The sequence below is a fragment of the Electrophorus electricus genome, chromosome 15, assembly GCF_041902795.1.
Source record: "Electrophorus electricus isolate QZ-2024a chromosome 15, ASM4190279v1, whole genome shotgun sequence".
Lineage (NCBI taxonomy): Eukaryota > Metazoa > Chordata > Actinopteri > Gymnotiformes > Gymnotidae > Electrophorus > Electrophorus electricus.
In genome coordinates, this window is record NC_137511.1 from 11,634,746 (window position 1) to 11,659,649 (window position 24,904).

The window sequence follows — 24,904 nt, forward strand, 5'->3', positions numbered from 1 at the left end:
CCAGTCACACACACAAACACGCATGCCAAAAGTAGGCACCACCTATAAATGTGCATGCTGAGGGGCACTTCTCTGCATATTTAATTAGTATATTCGAATAGTGTACTAAAGCTGAAAGTCACTGCAGAGCAGAAATGAATGGCTGAGGACTATTGATGTCTGCCCTGTCATTTTGTGTTATTTTGGTGTTTTGCATCTTTGAGGCATTTCTGAACACTGAAATTGAACTTGGGGATGAAGTATTAATATTAATTTCAATATTAAGTTTACCAAAACAGAACTTGCAACTGTACAAGCTGTAAATGAATTAATTACACATTATTAATAGCATTATCAAAATACTTAACAAGATTCTAATTTACAAGATTTTGTAAAAATCTAATAATAGTTTGTAATTTTATGTAATAGTATAATAGCATGTGCTGGTGGTAGGGAGAGAGGGAGACAAGTGCGAGCTAGGAATGTCTTTAATGTCCATCGCAATAAAGAGAAACATAAACAGCATGGCGGCTAACTAAAAAAAAAACAAAGGCGAAACAAACATGCTGGCAGTAACACTCAAAGCGCTTGATACAGAAAAGTTGTTTCCTCTTAGTGCTGGTGGTGCAACTGCTTCCACCTCCTGCCTCATTTTCTTCCCTTTCTGCTTGTTCTCTGCATTGGTCTGTTTCAGGATTCAAAGCTTCTACTATATATGCTTCAACTGTATCACCCAGGTTTTTACAGAAGTTTCCCTTATATTGAACATCCATGAAGCAGATGTGCAGCATTTGTTCCACTCACTGTTTGTATCTCACTTCTACCAAGTCCTTTATCATTACTTGCTTCATCTGTCTGGTGTGTATGTGGTTTTATGATTGCAAAGTGGGGATTTCACTTTTGATGTGCTTCAGTACTGGTGTGAGTGAGGACAGTGTGACGGGGTTCATCTGAGGCCAGGGCATCGGTGAGGTCAGAGAGTGGTTGAATGAGCTTGTTGACATTTTCAACATAACTGTTTTTTGTCACAAGATAACATGTACTACTGTCACTAGCCAGTAATGCACAGACAGCCTGTTGCTTCTTCAGGAACATGGAGATCATCTGGTTCATCTGATCATCTCAACCTGGTTGATCTCCACCTTATTTTCATATCATGGATTATGACATGATCAGGTAGTTCCAAGTCTGCCTGTTTTTTAGGCCTCTTTGTAGAGCTGGATTGATTCTAAGGAAATTACAAAAATATTATAATAAACAGAATTATTAACTTGATAAAAAATAGCATGTAACATAGTTTTACATAATTAAATGATGTTAGTTTCCATGTTAGCACCATTGGTGGAGCAAGTGTTCACATCCGTTTTTTTTTTTTTTGCTGCACTATAAAAATAGTCTGTTACAATTAAAAGCCTTGTATTGAAAATGTTAAGCAAAATCTATATAAGTATTATTACAAAAATGTACATAAAGTAATAAAGTTGTCACAGAACACTCCACTTCCCAATTATCATGTGGTATGGCCCGCCACGTGCATGTGGAGTCATCTTTGTTGACTGTTTCATTAGGACTGTTAGTTTCGCATTTCCTGTTCTATGCTTCTCTGTCTTGGCTGATCTCTTCACCTGAATGTATCTCTGGATATTTTGACTCAACTCCCTCTCCGAGGCCTTTGGTGTATAATTAATGGATGTGAAAAATACTGATGAACTGATTTTCAGTTTTCCAACAATTGGAATGGGAAATCGATTAGCCACTGGGGCTTTCTACTCACGCTGTCCCACAGAGATAGAAGGGGAGAAAGAGACAAGTATAGAGAAAGAGAGTGAGTAAAATAAAGAGACAAATACTAGTATAGGCTGTCTGCCCATTGTTTGTTGCCACACCCCATTGTTAGCACACATCTGCACCTTGTTATTTGTTCGATCTATGTATATATATAAACCCTTGTGTTTTGTAACTCATTGGTCATTGTATTGTGTCACAGTCAATGGTTGTGATGCAAGTGTTTAAGTTCATGGTTGCCTGTGCAAACTGTTTGTCGACTTCTTGTGTTTTTGTATCACGGAGCACAGTTTGTTTTATGTGAGTTCCATAAGTTGTAGTGTTTCACTGTGTTTAAATAGAAGTCTGTCTTCATCGAGAGAGATCTGTGTGTCCAGCTCCTTGCTCTGCGGCACTTGGGCCATCACAAAAGTAAAGTGATCAATCCAGAAATATGTTCTATTTCTACTGTACCATTATAATTCATTAGATTATTTATCCTCTGTCGCAATAAAGACAACTGAAAACCGCACTACGGCAAGTTCAAAAAGCAAAAGTAAAACAAACATCCAGGTGGTAACACTCAAAGCGCTTGATGCAAAACATTTTGCGATATAAAACCATTCTTTAAGTCCTTCAGTCTTTTCCCACAATAGGTGCTACTGACTCTTTAATTTGTACATGGCCAACAGGAAAGGAGAGGGCTACTATAATTATTTATAAGATGGATGGGTTGTGTTCTGAACGCACTTTATGCATTGCTGTTATTTAAAGTCTACTATGTTCCCTGTTTTATACAAAATGTGTAATAGAGGAGTGTGGTGAAGTGTTTGGTACCTAACAGAGCCTGCCGATGTCTTGGAGCTTCATGAAAGCTGAGGCACAAGTTTACATCTTTAGACCGGTTTTGGCTGTGTACGCGCGTGCGTGTGTGTGTGTGTCTGTGTTAAAAATTGCCCATGGGCCTGCTTCCATGCCCTGCTACCCATTGTTACAAGGTCATGATCTCGTGGGGTAACATGTAACCAAAGAATCCTGCCTAGATACACCACATGCATGCATGCACATGTGTATACACAGACATACAATCTCTCTTGCTGTGTGCCTCTTACTCACTCACACACATGCAGCTTTTCTTAAGGAGTACTTTGGCTGTGTGTGTGTGTGTGTGTGCGCGCGCGGTCTGCGTCATCCATTATGCAGGCAGTGAGCTGCCTGGGTGAAGAGGCAGGGAGGCAGCCCTTTGTGTAATAAAGAAACAAGTTCAGACAGGCCAGGCCTGCAACTGCTCCTTACATAAATTATGTATTATGGTAAAAAGACCAGCTTGCAGTGGCTGTGGTATAAACTTTGTCTGATCTCTCTTGCCTGCACTGGTTGGATCTGCTTTGCCCTCCTACACTCCTTTATCTGATCTTTCCTATATTGCCTTATCTGATCTTTCTTTCTTGTTTGATCCATCCAGCACTGTGTGTGTGTGTGTCTGTATATTTATTTATCTCTCTCTCTCGCCAAAAAAAAAGGTCACCACCTGGATTTAACTAAGCAAATAGGTAAGAGCCTCCCATTAGATAATTACTGCATGGGTGATTATGTTTCAGCTGGCAACAAGTTATTTAACCCTAACTGATGCACTGAGTAGCTTCTCATTTCTTAAACAACCATGTAGAAAGACACATCCTGTGGTCGTGGAAAAGATGTTAATCTGTTTCAGAAGGGTCAAATTATTGGCATGCATCAAGCAGAGAAAACATCTAAGGAGATTGCTGAAACTACTAAAATCGAACTGTCCAACGCATTATTAAAAAGTGGAAGGACAGTGGGGAAACATCATCTTTGAGGAAGGAATGTTGTTTGGAAAAAAATCTTGAATGATCTTGATCGGCAATCACTTAAACGTGTAGTGAAATCAAATCGTAGAAAAACAACAGTAGAACTCAAGGATATGTTTAATAGTGAAAGTAATAATATTTCCACATGCACAATGCAAAGGGAACTCAAGGGATTGGGACTAAAAAGCTGTGTAGCCTTAAGAAAACCACTCGTCAGTGAGGCTAACCGGCAAAAACGGCTTAAATTTGCTAGGGAGCATAAAGATTGGACTCCGGAGCAATGGAAGAAGGTCATGTGGTCTGATGAGTCCAGATTTACCCTGTTCCAGAGTGATGGGTGCATCAGGGTAAGAAGAGAGGCAGCTGAAATGATGCACCCATCATGCCTAGTGCTTACCGTACAAGCCTGTGGGGGCAGTGCTATGATCAAAGGTTGCTGCAGTTGATCAGGTCTAGATTCAGCAACATTATGTGCACAAAGAATGAGGTCAGCTGACTACCTGAATATACTGAACGACCAGATTATTCCATCAATGGGTTTTTTCTTCCCTGATGGCATGGGCATATTCCAAGATGACAACGCTAGGTTTCATCGGGCTCAAATTGTGAAAGCGTGGTTCAGGGAGCATGAGACATCATTTTCACACATGGATTGGCAACCACAGAGTCTAGACCTGAACCCCATTGAGAATCTTTGGGATGTGCTGGAAAAGACTTGTGTAGTGGTCCAAATTTCCTATCATCAATATAAGATCTTGTGGAGAAATGAATGCAACTCTAGACAGAAATAAATGTGACATTGCAGAAGCTTGTGGAAACGATGCCACCGCAAATGTGTGCCGTAATCAAAGATAAAGGCGGTCCAGCAAAATATTAAATATTGCCTTGGCTAGGCAGTGTGTGTATGTGTGTGTGTGTATATATATGTATATATATATACGAGAGCGATATAAGTGTTTGAACTGCTCTGTTTGTTTTCCTGTAGGTGGTACTAGTGTTCATCCTCAGCATCGGAGGACTGATCATTTACTTCATCAACTCCTCAGAGTGAGTACATCTGTTAGTATGGCATAGTACTTGCAAGTGCCCTTGAGAATTATCTTTTTTCTCTTTTTTCTCATTCTCAGCAGTCCTGTAAAACATTCAGAATTTCTGTGCTCCTGTGCATACATTCCCAGACCTCTTAAAGGTGATCAACATAAATAAACATAACAATGCAGTGTGTGTGTGTGAGTGGGTGAGTGAGAGACAGTGAGCGAGAGAGAGATTAAGTACCATGTAAATACAACATTTTTTTTTCTTGCCCCATTTCAACACACACCTCTGTGACCTTTGCTGACATACATTATTAACAAATAAAGACGATGGTCTGTTATCTTAGAAAACCTTTACTCATCCAATTTTCATCTTGAACATGTATGTCTGCCATGGACCTCTCTAGGTAAAGATGACCCCAGCTCTTTTACTGGCCCTCACCAAAAAGTAAAAGTTCAAATACAAACCCACATTCGACATAAGAAAATATAAAAACTAAAGACATTTAGCATCCCCCTATTCCTGTTTAATGGCCTGCTCTGGGATCAGTATGAGCACCGTTTCCTTGACTTACTCCTACCACTGCTCTGCACATTACTGCACTCTCCCTGCAGGGACTCATCTTACTGCAGCTAATTTACAAGCTCTTAATAAGCTTAAAGTTTATGTGTTGGAGCAAAATCATTGTCCCCTGTGGGGAAAGAATGATTTCTGTTCTGTTCCACAGCAGAGAGATGTGAGAGGCCTCACGTAGAGGTCTGAGTGTAGTGCACACTGAACACGCATGCTATCTCTCTCTCTCTTCCTGGAATTACAGTTACCTGCTCTCCCTTCCATCTTTAGTCTGGACATAATGGCCTCAGAGTGGTGTAAGGTAAAGGGAAAACAGGCCACCAAAGTTCACCCAGGCCTGCTCTATGGATCTTGCTCCGAGCAGAGAGAGATGGGGTAGATAAGGGCATGATACTGACTCCACCTCTGTTGAACTGAGGATGAAAAACACAGGATGAGCAAAATATGTTGGTTGGGTGATTAAACTACATAATGTGTTATCGTGTGCAGTAGACGAAGTGTGCGGAAACACGATACAGAAAAGATGTCGCAGAAAACAGGGTCAAAGTCATTATTATTATTACTGTTAGTAATGATAATGCTAAAGAGGGCAAATTTAATAGCAGTGATTTCCAATGTTCAGTTCCCCATGACAGCAGAGCTCATCTATTTACTGAACTTCAGACAAATACAAATAATGCTGTCACAAGGTAGTTATGCTGGAATACATACAGAATTAGGATATAAAATTGGTCTAAACAGTGGTCTGTTTCATACATAGAATTCATACTTTAATGAACTAGCTCTCAGGATGAGGCAAAAAAGTGACCACTGTCAACATGTAATGTTTTTACAAGAGTAGGTAACTTTCATTAACATCATTGACAAGCACGTTACACAGACAAACCATGACATTTTCCTCCATTTCCTCCTCTCAGAACCACACTTCAGACGTAGTCCTCTTAGAAAGCTGAAAAAACTCTGAGCGCCGTCACTGCTTTCACTGACACAGCCATGATTTCACTGACACAGAACAAAAAAATGCTGTGCCTACACTTGTGTCTGTTGGACTGCTGCTGACTTAAGTTAATGCTGCATGTTTAATGTGAGTTTTTTAAACCACGGCAATAAACAATTATTTTAATTGTAATATACACTGCCTAGCCAAAAAAAAGGTCACTCTAATGTTTTGTTGGACCACCTTTAGCTTTGATTACAGCACACATTCACTGAGGATGAACACTAGTACCACCTACAGGAAAACAAACAGAGCAGTTCAAACACTTATATCGCTATCGTATATATATATATATATATATATACACACACACACACACACACACACACACACACTGTCTAGCCAAAAAAAGGTAATATTTAATATTTCGCTGGACCGCCTTTAGCTTTGATTACGGCACGTATTCGCAGTGGCATCGTTTCCATAAGCTTCTGCAATGTCACAACATTTATTTCTGTCCAGAGTTGCATTCATTTTCCCCCCAAGATCTTATATTGATGATGGGAAATTTGGACAACTGCGCAAAGTCTTCTTCAGCACATCCCAAAGATTCTCAATGGGATTCAGGTCTGGACACCGTGGTGGTCAAACCATGTGTGAAAATGATGTCTCATGCTCCCTGAACCACTCTTTCACAATTTGAACCCGATGAATCTTGGCATTGTCATCTTGGAATATACCCGTGCCATCAGGGAAGAAAAAATCCATTGATGGAATAACCTGGTCATTCAGTATATTCAGGTAGTCAGCTGAACTCATTCTTTGGGCACATGATGTTGCTGAACCTAGACCTGACCAATGGCAGTGAGGTTACCCTCACTGACAAGTGGTTTTCTTAAGGCTACACAGCTGTTTGGTCCCAATCTCTTGAGTTCCCTTCGCATTGTGCATGTGGAAATGCTCTTACTTTCACTATTAAACATATCCCTGAGTTCTACTGTTGTTTTTCTACGATTTGATTTCACTACACGTTTAAGTGATTGCCGATCACGATTATTCAAGATTTTTTTCTGACCACATTCCTTCCTCGAAGATGATGTTTCCCCACTATCCTTCCACTTTTTAATAATGCATTGGACAGTTCGATTTTACTAGTTTCAGCAATCTCCTTAGATGTTTTCTCTGCTTGATGCATTCCAATAATTTGATCCTTCTGAAACAGATTAACATCTTTTCCATGACCACAGAATGTGTCTTTCTACATGGTTGTTTAAGAAATGAGAAGCTACTCAGTGCATCAGTTAGGGTTAAATAACTTGTTTCCAGCTGAAACATAATCACCCATGCAGTAATTATCTAATGGGAGGCTCTTACCTATTTGCTTAGTTAAATCCAGGTGGTGCCCTTTTTTTTTGGCGAGAGAGAGAGATAAATAAATATACACACACACACACACACACACACACACACACACACACACACACACACACACACATAGTGCTGGATGGATTTTTGGCCAGGCAGTGTAAATGGTAACACAAAGCATGGGGATTTTATGGAGAACTCGGTAACCATTTCAGAAGTGTGATAAAACCACCTGCATTTACTTTCGCATCATTAAAACTAGAAATGTAATTGAGTCAGAATACCTGATAATTAAACCTCCCTGATTGAACTGTGTGGTAATAGATCAGGCAGCCAGACTGTATCACTGGGTCTTTAATGTCACTGGGTGTTTTGCATCTTCCTTTCTGTAATGATTGACCTTAGCTGCTGAGGGGAGGACACCTGTCTTTGTTTACAACAGCCAGATCCACAGAGCCTGATCTTAATACACGTCAACTGCCACTCAAGTGCAGACAATGTGTTGCTGGCAAGGTTGAGATGCTGTCTGAAATGACTTTGGCCATACTCCTTAGCCCATGTTTATTTTTCATGAAGGTTGCCTTCTATGGCTGAAGCTCGCTTACAAAGTTTGTTATCATCACCAGTGTGTGCAGTAAGACAGGGTGTGCTCTCTATTCAAAGGAGACCTATCAATCCGAAACCAAGCACTGCACCAAATCTCTTGCTCTAGACACAAGTTATTATTTGAGTGCAATGGAATTCATTCACTTAACTATTTTGTATTTGTATTTCTAATATGTTCCACAGTTCCTTGGTAAACCCAACATATGTATTATATTTCTCTTGGCAAAGCAGGTAATATGATGGTTGTTACTGTCTGTGAATTTAAAATAATCTGCTTAAAGGTGCACTAAGCAATGTGTGTAGGATTCTACTGGTTTATTGCTGGTCAAATGATTAGTTTGTAAATGGGAGTAGCTTCCTGTCATTGTGGCACTTGTAGAAATTTAACCACTCTGAACCTTAACAAATAATTATTGTTTATTTTTATTGATATTTAATTTTCAGGTTTTTATGATTCATTTTACTAGAGTACTTAAGTGTATATTCATTTGACAACTCCGATCTACAAATTTTCTTTAGTACTTAATGATTTTTGTAGTGATTTGGGATGTCACCAATAAATTAGTCATGAAGAGTTTTGTCTTTGCTGTCTTGGTCAGATTGAAGATTTAAGTTGTTTGCCCTGCTGTTTTAGTGGCTGCCAGGGACCATGGAGGAGTATTACTCTTGTGACTATGCTCATAACTTTTTGATCCTTGACCTAATGTTTGCACATCCCTCTGACCATCCACCATCACTTTAACATCACTGACCTTAATACAAAAATTGTCCTTTTATCACTAATTAGCAACCTTCTCTGTAAACTGCTTTTTCAGGATTTAATATGATGAGGCTTTTAATAATTACTTTTCTCTTTTTTTTGCATATGTATGTTCATCTTATATGGCATTTCCTACTTTGTTGTTGATCTAATACATATGTGTTTTGGAATAAAAAAGGTGATGTTTGCCAATATACCATTTACGGTATTTGTTTTTCTTGTTTTTTTCATATAAGGATTAACCTTTAAAAAAATCTGTATATGAGTGCTTCTGAAATTATTGCCTTGTTAAAATGCATGCTTTCCCATTTTCCAAATAATGAATGGATTCTTTCTCTTTTCTAGTTTTCATAGTGTAATCTTCTATTTAAAGTATCATGTATTATGCCTCAGAGTTTAATAGGTATACAATATTCTTAGCTGGCGACAACAGAATATTGTTGGCTGGTATTTCTAATGAAATGTGAATATCTGCAGTTTGAATAATATGTTCCTGTTTCACAGTCCTATAGAATCCTGCCCAAACTTCAGCACTGACTACACCTTGCAGGTCGACATGGTGTTCAACATCTTCTTCCTGCTGTACTTCGGCCTGCGTGTAATGAGCCATCACATAAACATACAAAAGCTCAGTAAAAGATCATATGAGATTTGTATGAATTTATATGTTTATGTTTATATTTTGGACACAGTAATAGATGATTTACATGATTCTAGCCCCTTTTCAGTATTTTTCATTTATGCCCTTTCACATACAACTTTGTATTTGACACATATAGATTTTTAATATCAAGTATCGTGTTAGGTTAAGGAGCTGTTATAATTTTAGTAAGAAATATTCTTGCTAGTTCTATACCATGTTTATTTTTGTATATGGTACAATTATTCACATAGGGTGTGAGTGTGTATGTGTGTTTTGGCTGTGCAAACTCTCTCTCTGTGTCTTTCTGTTCAGTTCATCGCAGCTAATGATAAGCTAAAGTTCTGGCTGGAGGTGAATTCAATTGTGGACTTCTTTACTGTGCCACCAATATTTGTGTCTATGTACCTTAACAGGAGTTGGCTGGGTAAGTGCTGATCATGAGAATTCATGAGCTCAGAGCGTCCTAACGCTGGCCATAAAATTGCATTATACATAACTGTTCCTGTTTCAGCATTCTTGCTCTTAGTAGTTGAATATATGTGAATATGTAAGTGGTGTTCAATCAGACCTGGTCAGTCAGACCTGATGATAAAGCCACAGAATATGCCCACCTTTTCCCTCCATGGGCATCATCCAGTGCTGATGTCATCAGTGGCATCTGTGCTCTCTATTCAAGGGCTTATCAAACCAGAGTTTTGTCAGGACAGCTGAGTACAGGATATGACATATGCCATCTAAACCTTTTGATATGGACCTTGCTTGAGAAATTTCACAGCCCATCAAAAGTTTATTTTTTTTTACTTTAACTGGTTTGCTGAGGTAGTTTATTAAATGGTCCTTGTCTTTTGTTTTCCAGCTGGACCTGCAATATATGAAGCAGGGTTTGTTTGACCAGGAGGAAATTAGCCTACATTAGCTCTGGCAGTTTAGTTACTAGCTAATTCACATGCTTACTGCTCAATTAATCTGTGTGTCCCTTGGTTGCAGATATAATAGAAAACTTTATTGCTGTTCTTTAGAAGACAGATGTAGTGGAGATTTGGCTAGTGTTCGCCTCTTTGTCCTGTAAGTTAGTGTTCTGTGCACCTTTGATTTTTGTTTTAAAATCTAATATTGAAAAACAGGAAAATGGGTTAGTTCTCATTTTAGTTCTGTTAATGTCCATCAGGGTGAGTTCTGAGTGTGGGGCTGCTGAAGTTGATCTGTGAAGCCCTTGTTGATGGACTTCAACAAGCATCTTTACTTTTCATATCTTCTTTTCAATAAAAATACTTTCTTGTTATTGTTGCTCATTAGTATTTTGTAGAATTGTACTATTATTATTATTATTGTTATTATTATTGTTACCGACCCTTGCCAGAGCAAAGACTTCAGAATACATTTATCTGTTTCAAATGAATAGCGTGCAGTGTGGTTGGTGGAACAGGCTTTCTATGGTCCAGGTGCCTGAGACTGCAGCTCCTACAGAAACATATGTAATATCCTGTTTGGGTGCATTAGGGTGTAGAAATTCCTAATTGCTGTTGTTTTTAATTGTGCATTAGTTTTAGTAGTTTAAGAAGTAGCCCTACTGGTAGTTTACATCATTGGGTACTAACCCATTTGACAGGCCACTTCCTCTTGTTTTTGTTTAATCCAAATTTCATTCCTCTGGATTCTTCTCTCTCAGTCTTCCAATATAAATAAATCTCTGTATTGTCAGTGCTGCAACATTCATATTCCATCTTCTCTTATAGATATATTATTTCTGTTTGGTGAATGATTTAATTAAAGTTTTTTTTCATCTATGAAAGCAGAATGAACAGCATTGTTTACTGATTGTTTAGGGATTTAAACTTGTGCACCGAGTTTGTCAGATATATCTGGAATAAGCATCTACATATACACAGTAAACTGATAGTGCTTTGTTACATGATGGCTGAGTTTGTTCTTCCTGTGTTTTCTTTTTTTTGCCTTTTTATGCAGGAATGCGTTTTTTAAGGGCATTAAGATTGATACAGATCTCGGAAATCTTACAGTTTTTAAATGTTGTAAAAACTAGGTAAGGGGGTGTTTTGCTTTTCTCTGCATGTTCTAGATTAATAAGTCTTAAGTGCCCGTTTCTCATAGTATCTCAACATGACTCACTATTTGTATTAGTTAAAACTGTAAATTTATCTCTAGCAAGCGGTTACAGAGCATGTTGTAAGGTTATTGATCAACTAATTTTTTATTTTTTTTTTACTAGAAATGCCTTTACAGTTGTGGGATCAGTATTTATTTCATTCTAAATATGTAATAAACTTGAAGTTTTGCTAAGGACAGTTAGAGTATTTCATGAAACAAAGAAGCAGATGACCTTGTGTTCAGTCAGTTTTGTGTGAACACATTTGTTGTGATGACAAGTTCAAAATTTTTATTCTGTTTGATACATTTGAAATCAAATTATAATGGAACATAATCGCAATTTTTCTGGCACTTCATGTCAGGATCACAAGTTAGAAATAATACAGTTGTTGCAAAATTACTAGTTTTAATTTCACATTCATTGCATGAGTCTTAAGATCTACATGATTCTTTTTTGCTTGTTTTCATTTTTTCTCTATTTTTGCAGTTATTGTAATACTTCTGTAATTGTGCTGTTACATAAGTAGCAACTACATAATTTCCTCTAATTTCTTCAGTCTTATAGATCTGTTATTATGCTTTGTAGGTGTTTGGCACTATGTGGGCCAGGAACATACACAGAAAAATAAAGCGAATTATTATTTAATCAAGATGAATAGAGAACACTTGATATTTAAATGTAGATTTTATATATACATATTTAAATATATTTTATACAGATGCGGCTATAAAAACTTTCATGAACCTCTTCCTGTCACTCCCAGTGCTGATTTCTTTTCAGTAAATGCACATGCCCGAGGATGTAATTTCTTAAAGGGAACACATATTTGAGGGGCAGCTAAATTACAAGCAACATTCTTACATTAACATTTACATTTATCGCATTTGGCAGATGTTCTTATCAGAGCAAATTACAAAGTTCTTGTAAGTCTTGTAAGTTCTTGTCCCAACAACCTTTCAAAGCAAAGTTGGACCCATGAAAAGTACTAATTCAGTTACACTGGAATAGTGCCACTGTGAACTGTATATGGGAACAGTTATCTTATGTTAAATTTGATTTGATTATAGACAACTTTGCCATTTGGTAACTGTAAATGAACACATTGCTTTTATATTGTATTGTTGAACAGAGCACATTAATTTCTTTAATAAAATATGCTTTAATGAAGAAAGTGACAATTATTAGAAGTTCTGTTGTAGGCATATGTTGCTTTTAAAAATTGTTTGCTTGAGTCAGTTGAAAGCATTCATACAGTCAAGATGCCACCTCCTCTGTCTCATGTAAAGCCAGGAAGAACCCTTTCATGGTGATTTATTTTCAATAATAATTTGATTACAAATACATCAAACAGAATAAGAATTTGGTGCTTGCCATCACAATGTGTTGAAACAAAACTGACTGAACACTAGGTCATCTATATCTTTGTTTCAGTATACATACAAAATACAATAAAATGCACTTTTCACTGACTTCAAATGTTACTGTATAGCTTAATGTTTGATGTCTTGATGGTTTGCTTCAGTTTTGCACTGATGTTTTGAGGCTAATGTAGCTATCAAGTAATGAGAGCTTATGTATATGATTTAATATCATTCAAACTAATTATCATATTCTTATCTTTCTGACACTGTCTCAAACCTCAAAATCTGTATATGTATTGAAATGCACAATTGCTGAAAATACAAGCTTCAGATGGCTGCTAACTGCTTTTGCGGAGCCTAGTCTTGAAAATGAATGCATTTTCCATTAATGTAAACCATGCTTTCATTATGTTAGTAACCCTACACATTAGTTTAAAATATGTGCAGTAGAAGTGAAGACTTGTAACAAAATGATTAACTTCAAAATGACAAACTCCTTTACCAACAACCTCAAGTGGATGGTTTGGCCATAGTACGTTTATTTTGTTTTTTTTAAATATATTTTGATAATGCAGTTTTTTGCAATTATTATAAGTATATACATTTAATTTATTATATTTGTCTAATTAAGTGTTCCATAAATTGATGTATCAGTATTTATGGGCACACAGGTATACTATAATATTATAGTGGAATTAAACTAAAGAAAAGTAAAACATTAATTGTAATTATTTGTATTCTCATGGAGAAATACAACATTTCCAACAACATTCAATCAAGTGTATAGAAAAGATTTTTTTTTTTAAATTGCCATGAATGCTTACCAAATGTTTTTTGAGGTTTAGCTCTGGAATATTCTTTAATATCCCTAATATATTGCAATTATCAGAAAAAAATCCCAAATTCTTCATCCTGGTCATTAATACATTTAGAACATATGTTCATAGTTTTTGTAGACCCCCCACAACCAATATAAATGAAATAAATTATTAATATATATGAAGAAGATTCCAAGGACTAACTGCACTAAAGAGTGAGACAGTAGACGCAATGTGTCAAAATGTGATTGATCTATTGAGGGGGTGGGTGGGGCCATCAAAGGTCAACCCCACCCCCTCACCTCTCTTTCCCATTGGTTGATTCCAAACCTTTTAACAAAATTGATGATTATAACAGGAGTCCTCACTCCTCCCCTTTGTTAGATTCTACATTGTCTGACAAAATTGTATTAATAAACAATAGGTTTTAATTACTTTAAAGATCAAAGCTAACCCTGCCTTTTTTCCCAACCAACCAGACCCGAGCATTCGAACAAGGGGTCTTCATCCCTGCCATTTTCTCTCACTGACCAGTCCTGTGCTGGTATTTGAACTCCTCCGAAAGATCCAGGCCCTTGCACCCAATCATTTAAGTCTCAGTTGCTTCTAACGGGCCTGTGGGAAGGCCCAATCTGGCATAATCAAATGAACATCTTGATGGCATCAAATATACTTGAAATCCAATACATCTGCTTCTGGTATAAGATAACTTCAGATTTTGTCATAGAAAATTCAATTACCATCAAAGCAACTCCATGACATTTAAAAAAATCTATAGAATGTTAGTAAAGTTCTTTATTTTCTTGCTCACCTCTTTGTACAAAAACATGTGATCGTTTCCTTCATAACCTAACACAAAATATGCAAGCCTTTAAGTACCACAACTTGCACATTACTCACATAGCATTGTACTGAATAGACAGCTACACCCTTCCCTTTTAGATTCTGTGGTTGCTGTTGGGCCATAAAGAGTTATCTTTTTTGAGTGAAGATTGTTCACACATACTGAGTACAAAGGTGTTAGGGGGAAAGGGGGAGGGCTATGTCGGCATGATTGGCAACTGTTCCAACAAATAGAGGACTCGCAGACAAAAAACGTAGAGGCCTTACTTGCCATATTTGGATATCCATTGTGTGAATTAGAGCCATGTGCACAGCAAAACATTGCTTGCGCATTCTAATAAGATAAAGTGTTGCATATGCGTGTTACACTGTTTGGCAAAAATGATATCAGTCATGGATATTGTTTTTGTGAATACTTAGATTGTCAATACTTTTGGACATCATGGAAAGGAAGAGGCTTATTTTAGCTGAAGTTTATGTGGAGTTGTTTGGGTGCAGTTATGAGTTATGGAATCTGAGAAAGGGTTCAGTGGCCTCTAGCATGAACTATCTAAAATGTTGGTATCTCAAATCACTTGATGTTTCCATTCACTACTGGAAAATTTGTAATCCTGCTACAAATTGTAAGAATAAATGAGAAGGCATAATATTTCTTTACAGAACAACAGCATTTGCAGTATTACAGTATTTTCCCCAGCATAACCTTTTAGCCTAATAGCAATGAAGCTAACAGCAATGAAGCTAATATTGTTTAGCCTTTAACAACGAAGCTACAATGAAGCTAATATCTACTTTTAGTAAGTTGTTGAAAATTGTTCTGATGTTATAGCAACAACAACAAAAAACACCTGTGATTGATGTGTTCATTTAGGTTTTTGGACACTTTGGTGATGTCTAGGACTCCTGATTAATTTCTTTACAATTTCAGATAGCTAGTGCTAAAGTGAACAAGTACAAATTGTTCAAAAATGATCTTAAAACCAGAGGTGCACATAGGGTTTAAATATATTGAATTTTTTTTGGCCATAAATCAGTCTTTTACCATACATTAGACATATTTTGGAACAGTATACGCTGTAGGAAAGCATTCAACATATTGTCACACAGCCAACCTTCGCTAACCACATACCGGACCACAACTTCCATGCATCGATTCACAATATCTTCATCATTGGACTATTGAATGCAACTGTTGCTACCTGTAGTTTTGTCTGCCTGTCCTTTGTGCCTTTCTGGTTTTGACCTGGACTGCCTTTGTATTGGTACTACAGATGTCAGTGGGATTTCTTGTTTTGTATTCTATGGTTCTGACCCTCTTTCTTTTTCTCTCTATGACTATGGATTACCCTGCTAAGAATAAAGAGGCTTCAAAGGTCCGCAAGGGACTGTATTGTTCTGTCATGTCACACATAGATGTTTCTTCATGATGGCAATTTGTCTACAAAATAAAATAAGAGTTATTAGATAAGTCAATCAAGTAAAATAAAAATTTATTTATATAGCGCTTTTTACAACAGATGTCACAAAGCAGCTTTACAAATGTTCAAGTCCAAACCCCAGTCAGCAAGCCAAGGGTGACAGTGGTAAGGAAAAAACTCCCTATAGTTGGAGGAAGAAACCTTGACAGGAACCAAGACTCAAGGGGGGGGGGGGGGGGGCAGCTTCCTCTGGCCAACAATGGTCACCACAATAATAAAATGAAAAAAATAAGCAATTGATGTCTAGTACAATTTTCTAGAAGTCCTAGTCTTATCTTGATAGTGTGCATGTATAAGTAAATTACATAACTTAAAATGTATAAGAAATTACCTTGGTTGATGATAGTTATCACAGATTAAATAAATTCCTCAAAGTTGGAGCCTGAGAAAATATAAGGATCTGTAGCCTGTTTGTCCAGTGAGCAGAAAGAACACAGTGACAATATCCCTTCTACATAAAACACTTGCTGTTATGTAAACCAGCTGACATTCTATTGGTTCGGCCTATTTAAAGTAAAATACATTAATCTACTTTGAAATTATAGGTTTCTCAAGTGTTAGTTGATTACAATTTGCCTTGTTCTGTAATAGAAGATATAAACATTTATTTAATAACTAATCGAAAGTACTGCTAGATGGCTTAGTTAGGAAGAAATCAAATCAACACTGCTGCTCATGATCAATAGATTGGGTAAGATACTAAGAAATAAATTAACACCACTCTTCCTGACCATCTTCATTACTTTTCTGAAGAACCCCCCCCCAATTAATTTTGTACTTTGATGAGAAAAGAGACCTTGTAAATTTGTTGTTCAGCAAATATCATTTTAGTTAGCTAGCAAAGAGAGTAGGTATAGACAGATAATTAGCAAAATCAGAAATAGACTTAATGTACAGACATAACACACTGAATACAGACACATAATTATAGTTGCATCACTATGACAAAATGGTCAACACTAAACTGACAGCAACTTTTGCTTGTTCATCAGAATAGCTTCAGACTGTTAGCCAGCTTCTGTACTCACAATCATAGCTAGCTAAATACAAAATCGACTTTTCATGAAAGATCATGAAGAACAAATACATCAACTTGTAATGGCACCTAAATACAGACTATCTATTGATAGATTTATCACTGTATTTTATCTATTGATAATAGACTATCTACTGATAAAATACAGATAGTAAGAATAAAGAGCCTATAACTGGTTAGATACAGAGCTTAGATTATAGGTTAAGATAATCAGTCTCCCACCGTGTGATTTGTATATTCATCTGTCACTCAGGTCTTATTCATATTGCCATGTGTAATTGATTAATTTCTGTGTCAATCTGTGTGACCCATCACCCTTCACATTGGAAACATTTCTTTCCTCATTCAATTGACATCTATCTAGCCAGCTAGCTAAAATATTGTGCAACAAGTGTACAGCTGCTGAAGTTGCAGCAATTTTGGAAAGTAGTGATGAAGGTAACAGATTTAGAGTCTGAGACGTTTGATTCCTTTGAAGAAGAATCCAAAAATAAAAGAGATTGATGGATAATTGAATGTTAGTTTACAAATATCACTACAATAATGAACTTAGATAGCTAGCAAGCGTATTTTGGGTGCATTGCTAAATGCTACTTCTGTGCAAAAGTTGTGAAATTGATTGCCAATACACATTTTGTTTGACAAAATTGACTATATTAGGAAAAGATTACTTTGTTAAAGTTTTTTTGTGTGAAAGTATGCTAGTATAGTGTGTGTGTGTGTGTGTGTGTGTGTGTGTGTGTGTGTGTGTGTGTGTGTGTGTTTGTTTGTGTATGTATATACTTACATACTATACATACTACAAACTAGACACTTGACAAGACATTCATTCACATCCAGGCCTCCCCCCCCCCATAATTTAGGTTCCATTTGAGCTCATCTAGTTGTCAATCATGGTACATGAAGTGTGTGCAAGAGTTTGTTTTCCTAAAACATCACAACAATGTTTGACAACTTACTAAAATACAATATTAGCTTCATTGTTAATGGTTTAATTGATAAAAGGCCATAAGATAGTAGCTTCATTGCTGTTAGCTTAATTGGTAAAAGGCTAAAATGCTAATAGGCTAAAGGCTGAAAAATACTGTAATACTCTAAATGCTGTAATACTGTGCACATATAGTATACATTCTTATATGCACAAACATTCATTTAATATTACAAAATGTTCATTTTGTAAACATTTTTACCTTGTTACAATCACAAAAGCTCAAATGCTTCCTCTTGTGGGTCATGCTAGAAGCCACTGAACTGTCACTATCAGCTTCTAGCTCATAACTGCACCTAAACAACTCCACAAACTTTAGGTAAAATAAGCCACTTCTTTTCATGATGTCCAAAAGTATTGATGATCAAATTATTCAATAAAAACAATATCCATGACTGCATCAGTTTCACCAAGCAGCGCCACATGTATACATCTTACCTAGCTGAAGCGCACAAGCAATGTATTTTTGAGCACACTGCCCTCCATCATTGGGTGAGCATACAAGACAAATGTGGTGTATATGTTTTCATCTAAGGAAGCTTCATTTTTTAAACAGCTGCCGATCATTTGGGGTGTGTCTAGTAAACAGTTGTGACGTAATTTTATAGTCCCCCCCACTTCCCCCTTAACACCTTGGTACTCATAGGTTTGAATGAGTATCACTCAAAAGAAAATGGCCCAACAGCAACCACGGAATCTAAGAGAGGAGGGTTTTAGCTTTCTAAACAGGAATATTGCTGCATGACTAATATGCATTTTGTGGTAACTAAAGGCTTGTATATTTTGTGTTAGTTTATGAAGGAAATAAATGCATGTTTTTGTACAGAGATGTGAGTTAGCAAATAAATTTACTAAGATTCTATATATTATTTAAGCATGTCATGCAGTTGCTTTGATGGTGTTTCAGTTTTCTACGACAAAATCTGAAGTTATTTTATATCAGAAGCATTTTAAAGGCCATTTAAAAAGGACAGACCTGAACACTGTGAAAATAAACAAAATAAGCATGGTGTATTCAGCGTGCGATTTTGGTCAATTGTTGCATGTAGCTGAAAATCAGTAAGCAGGTACTTATATTAGTTCTAAGAAATTTTACATGAATGGATGGACTGTATTTTAAGAATATCGGAGGGTTAATATTGTGTGAATATTAATTCTTTTTTTTTCAGAATTTGTAGAATTCCAAAGGGGAAGGGTGCGGGAAGTGTGTGTGTGTATATCTTTCAGAAAGAATCTACTGGAGGGATGATGACCCCATGATAGAATGCTCTGGTTGGTTGGGAGAAAAGGGTGAAATAGGTAGCTTTGAACTTTAGTCATTAAAACTTGTTATTAATACAGCTTTTGCAGCAGGTATAATATTTAACAAAGGGGAGGGGTGGGACTCTTCACTAATCAGTACTTGGTTGGGGGGTAGTCAATTCAATTGACACATTGTTTCTATCTCTTTTGCAGTGTATTGTAAAAGATGTAGAGATCAAATTATATAGAGTCAAAATGTTTTTTTCAGTGCTTGTACAGCTGACTAAGGACCACTGACACATTACTCTGGATACCTTGTGTACTTCACTGAATGAAGTGTAATATTTATGTTTATTAAGCCTGGTAAAAGCCCTCAAAACCGCTTGACATAGCTGTGTTGAATTAAATGGAGTTGTTCATCTAACTTTATAAGCATTTAGGAATGTACCTGTCCCTCTGCATAAAATACAATCCACAATTAATGTCCATGGAGACCTTACATGCCAAAACACAAAACATGCTGTAAACACATCTCTCAGCCTTCTCTCTGTGAGATGAGACATGGATTTTTATGGAGAATTCACTGATCTAGCTGAATTTTGCTTTCTGCAGGGATTCCATAAAGTTGGTGAACTTGTGCTCAATCTTCATAAGCACATGGCTAACAGGGGCAGGCTTTATACACTTGGTAAGTTTATAATCCCAACATGTTAGTAAAGTGAAAATAGTGCAGCTAGTAAGTTTTTGCCAGTTATTCAAATTTTACATATTGTCCCACTGAGAAGCTCAAGTTTACACTGTTTTCACATGTATATGGTGTAAAATTGGCCAAGTATTTTTCTTGTACTATGAAACAAACATGTAACTGTAGGTGAAATGAAAATAACTTAGTGTTTCAAATAATGTTCAAAGTGTTTATGTTCCAGGTGGAAAACTCGGGGGATCCTTGGAAAAACTTCGAAAATTCCCAGTCACTTAGCTATGGGGAATGTCTGTATCTGCTCATGGTAACCATGTCCATGGTGGGATATGGCGATATTTATGCTAAAACGGACCTTGGACGCATATTCATGGTGTTTTTCATCCTCGGTGGTTTGGTAAAACAACAAATCCCATAATTCTTTTGTCTTCCTTGCTTTCAAGTATTATGGTCACAGTAATCAGATCCTCATGATTGAACACTGTTGATTGAACACTGTTGCTGGATGCAGAATTTACTTCATGTGATTCCAGCACCAATCCAAACTCACCCTGGCCAGTGCATCCCTCTGAGAGTTGCTTCCTGTGCTTTTTGCTTTGTGTGTTATGGTTTTCAGTAACAGCTCCTCCAAAACAATATTTAATATTTCATGTACCATCAGATTATTATGCTTATTTTTTGTATATGCTAATTGGAACTGTCAATTTATAGATTTGCTTTTTACTTCAAACTCAGATATACAGTTATGTAGGTATACACACCTAGTTTTTCTTTGCAAAACTCCAACAAGCTTTATCAAAGGTTGATGCATGATATGGTCCTGATTGTCATGGTGTGCACACCACAGCATGTTCAAAACCAGAAAATTTAAATAGATTGTTTACTTTTGTCTTAAAATGTTTATTTGTGAAATTGTTTTTTTTTGGTATGATTTGCTAAATCTTTAGAACTATAATTAACCATCTCTCCTTATAACTGGCCCAATCCCATTTCCTTTTTTTTAACCCCTACCCCATGTTTTTGAGTGTCAACTTGCCCATTTGAACAAGGGTTACAAGGGTTAGTGGATGAACTCCTACCCTACAAAATGGCACAACCCTTCAAGAACACTGAAGTTGTAATCGATGGCTTTTATGTAAACACACTGGACAGGTTTTTGACAGACATTTTCAATATGCTGTCCTAAGTCACTGATGGACTTCATTTATTTTGGACATACAGTGCATCCAGAAAGTATTCACAATGCTTCACTTTTTCCACATTTTGTTATGTTACAGCCTTATCCAAAATTGATTAAATTAATTTTCCCCCCTCAAAATTCTACACGCAATACCCCATAATTACAAAGTGAAAAAAAAAGTTTGTTTGGAATTTTTGCAAATTTATTAAAAATACCCCCCCCCCAAAAAAAACAAACAAACAAAAAAACAACAACAAAAAAAACCCACACCACATGAACATAAGTATTCACAGCCTTTGCTCAATACTTTGTTGAAGCACCCTTGGCAACAATTACAGGCTTAAGTATTTTTGAGTATGATACTACAAGCTTGGCACACCTATTTTTGGGCAGTTTCCCCCCTTCTTTGCAGAACCTCTCAAGCTCCATCAGGTTGGATGGGGAGCGTCAGGGCACAGCCATTTTCAGACCTCTGCAGAGATGTTCAATCAGGTTCAAGTCTGGGCTCTGGCTGGGCAACTCAAGAACATTCACAGAGTTGTCCCGAAGCCACTCCTTTGTTATCCTAGCTGTGTGCTTTGGGTCGTTGTCCTGTTGGAAGATGAACATTCGCCCCATTCTGAGGTCCAGAGCGCTCTGGAGCAGGTTTTCTTCAAGGATGTCTCTGTACATTGCTGTGTTCATCTTTCCCTTAACCCTGACTGGTTTCCCAGTTACTGCTGACGAAAAACCCCATAGCATGATGCTGCCGCTACCATGGTTCACTGTAGGGATGGTATTGACAGGCTGATGAGCAGTGCCTGGTTTCTTCCAGATGTGACTCTTGGCATTCAGGCCAAAGAGTTCAATCTTTGTTTCATCAGACCAGAAAATTTTGTTTCTCATAGTCTGAGAGTCCTTCAGGTGCCTTTTGGTAAACTCCAAGCGAGCTGTCTTGTGCCTTTTACTGAGGAGTGGTTTCCATCTGGCAACTCTACCATACAGGCCTAATTAGTGGAGTGCTGCAGAAATGGTTGTCCTTCTGGAAGGTTTTTCTTTTTCCACAGAGAAATGCTGAAGCTCTGTCAGAGTGACCCTTGGGTCCTTGATCACCTCCCTGATTTCTAGGCCCTTCTACCCCAATCAGTCAGATTGGCCAGGCAGCCAGCTCTAGGAAGAGTCCTGATGGTTCCAAACTTCTTCCATTTATGGATGATGGAGGCCACTGTGCTCATTGGGACCTTCAATGCTGCAGAAATTTTTATGTACCCTTCCCCCAATCTGTGCCTCGATAAAATTCTGTCTTTTGAGATCTACAGACAATTCCTTGGACTTCATGTCTTGGTTTGTGCTCTGACATGTACTGTCAACTATGGGACCTTATATAGACAGGTGTGTGCCTTTCCAAATCATGTCCAATCAACTGGATTTACCACAGGTGGACTCCAATCAAGTCAAAACAACTGATGGATGATCAGTGGAAACAGGATGCACCAGAGCTCAATTTTGAGTTTCATGGCAAAGGCTGTGAATACTTATGTACATGTGGTTTTTTGGGTTTTTTATTTTTAATAAATTTGCAAAAATTCCAAACAAACTTTTTTCACTCTGTCATTATGGGGTATTGTGTGTAGAATTTTGAGGGAAAAAAATGGATTTAATAAATTTTGGAATAAGGCTGAAACATAACAAAATGTGGAAAAAGTGAAGCACTGTGAATACTTCCCGGATGCACTGTATAAGCCTTCAACAAGGCAAAATCTGACATGAAAATATGTCAAAATGTAGGATTGTCATGCAAAAATCAGCAACCACAGATCAGTTAATGTTAGCTAGCTACTGAGATATCAGAATAGCCTACTAATGTTTTATGTTTGTTATGAAGAAAAGAACCATAATCTATTGAAACCATAAAACTAATATAGCCGTTTTAACATTTTTAATATATTGTCAATTACAGTTGATAAGGTTAATTGATAAAAAGAGAAAGAAAACTGTTTAAGTAACCTATAGGGATGACCATCCATTCATCACAAATTAACTTTGTGATGAAAGCATGACTAAATAATCAGAAGAAAAAGGGAAAACCATTGTGAAAAAGGCAGAGGGATAAGTAAACTGCCAAGTTGCCACTATTGGGCCCCTGAGCAAGGCCCTTAACCCTCAATTGCTCAAGTTGTACTCAGTTATAATTGTAAGTCGCTTTGGATAAAAGTGTCAGCTAAATGCTGTAAATGTAAATGTAATTATAGAACTGAGGTAGTTAGAAAAAGTTAACTGATCTAATGTGATGTGTAAACAATAAAGTTACTATTGTTACCAACTGGTAACGTAAAAAGGGAAATGCTGATTCTTACAACTCACTGGCACTCAACCATGTAGAACCATCCGGGGGGTATAGAGGGAGAATGCCCATGTTCCATTAAAGCCGTCTAGATGGCACAGAGAGAGAGAGCGTCCATCTTCCTTCGCGCTGCCAGGGTGTCACACTAAGAGAGAATGTCAGTCTTTCACCAAATAGGAGAGATGTGTGAGACTGAGAGAGATACAAAAATAGAAATATAATAAAATAGAATAGACAAATGGAAATATAAGATTTAAGTCTATTTTACTTTATACATTCTCCTGTTTTATAAATAACCTCTGTGCCTGCTTCTTTTAGTGCAGTAAATGGGAGAAAGTAAGTATTGTGTGTGGCTGTTCTTCCCTGCTACAAAACCCCACCTGCATACCTCTGTGTCTCTCTGTGTCTTGTGCATGTAGGCCATGTTTGCTCGCTACGTGCCAGAAATCGCTGCTATCCTCCTAAATCGGCAGAAATATGGAGGGACTTATAACATGACCCCAGGCAGAAAGTAAGTCATTCTAACTGGACAAAATATTTCTAGTACACTGACACAAGAAACATCTATATCTCTTTGGCAAAGGTTGATTCTGAGATGCTGGATAGGGAATTTCTTTTCAAAAGAAGAAGACAGCCTCCTCCTTCTGAACTCAGACATCCCACTTTGGCTTTTGGGAGCAGCATCACTCTGTGTTTGAGGATCTTGGTGAAATGAAACAAGTCATTCCACTGCTTATTGTGTATTGTGTAAGCCACCATAAATTGCAAAGTTGGATTTTATATGAAACTTGAGCTCTTTTTATCTTTGGCTATTAGTGCTATAAAATATATCTGCTTTAAACTGTTTTTATTTGTTTTTGTAATTTTGTATTGATAAAATTATGTTGTATGCTGTATAAGATACAACCAGGTTTACAATTAGTGGCACTCTTGATAGAGATGAAAAAGGATATGGGAGAAATTCAGGACAGAATACAATGCAAATACACTTTTCAATTAATAGAGTTATTGTAAATATAGGAGGAGGAATATGGTGATGGAAACCTGCATAAACATGTAGCATTCAGTTGCATGGTTGTTTAAGCAATAATAAGTAATAAGTAATAATGATATATATTAGTTAGTAGTGATATGGTTCATTCATTAATTTTTGTCAAACTAATTGTTAATTAAAGCCAGTAATTTTTGCTGTGTTTAAAACTGCAGAATGTATTCAATTTTTCAGTTTTTTGTATATATAAAATGACTGTGATATGACGGCATATAATTTTATTTAAATATGTGTGTGTGTGTGTGTGTGTGTGTGTGTGTGTGTGTGTGTATATATATATATA

General features: G+C 36.9%; 1 protein-coding gene across 1 annotated transcript in view; it reads left to right on the plus strand.

Moving 5' to 3' along the window:
- LOC113576346 (calcium-activated potassium channel subunit alpha-1a-like) overlaps positions 1-24,904 on the plus strand; it is a 47,894-nt gene that overhangs the window by 18,007 nt on the left and 4,983 nt on the right. The window contains exons 3-9 of the mRNA XM_081697611.1: positions 4,561-4,622; positions 9,356-9,449; positions 9,807-9,918; positions 11,460-11,535; positions 19,980-20,055; positions 20,294-20,464; positions 23,990-24,081. Coding sequence (XP_081553737.1) covers positions 4,561-4,622; positions 9,356-9,449; positions 9,807-9,918; positions 11,460-11,535; positions 19,980-20,055; positions 20,294-20,464; positions 23,990-24,081 — 683 coding nt within the window. The remainder of the gene's footprint in view (positions 1-4,560; positions 4,623-9,355; positions 9,450-9,806; positions 9,919-11,459; positions 11,536-19,979; positions 20,056-20,293; positions 20,465-23,989; positions 24,082-24,904) is intronic.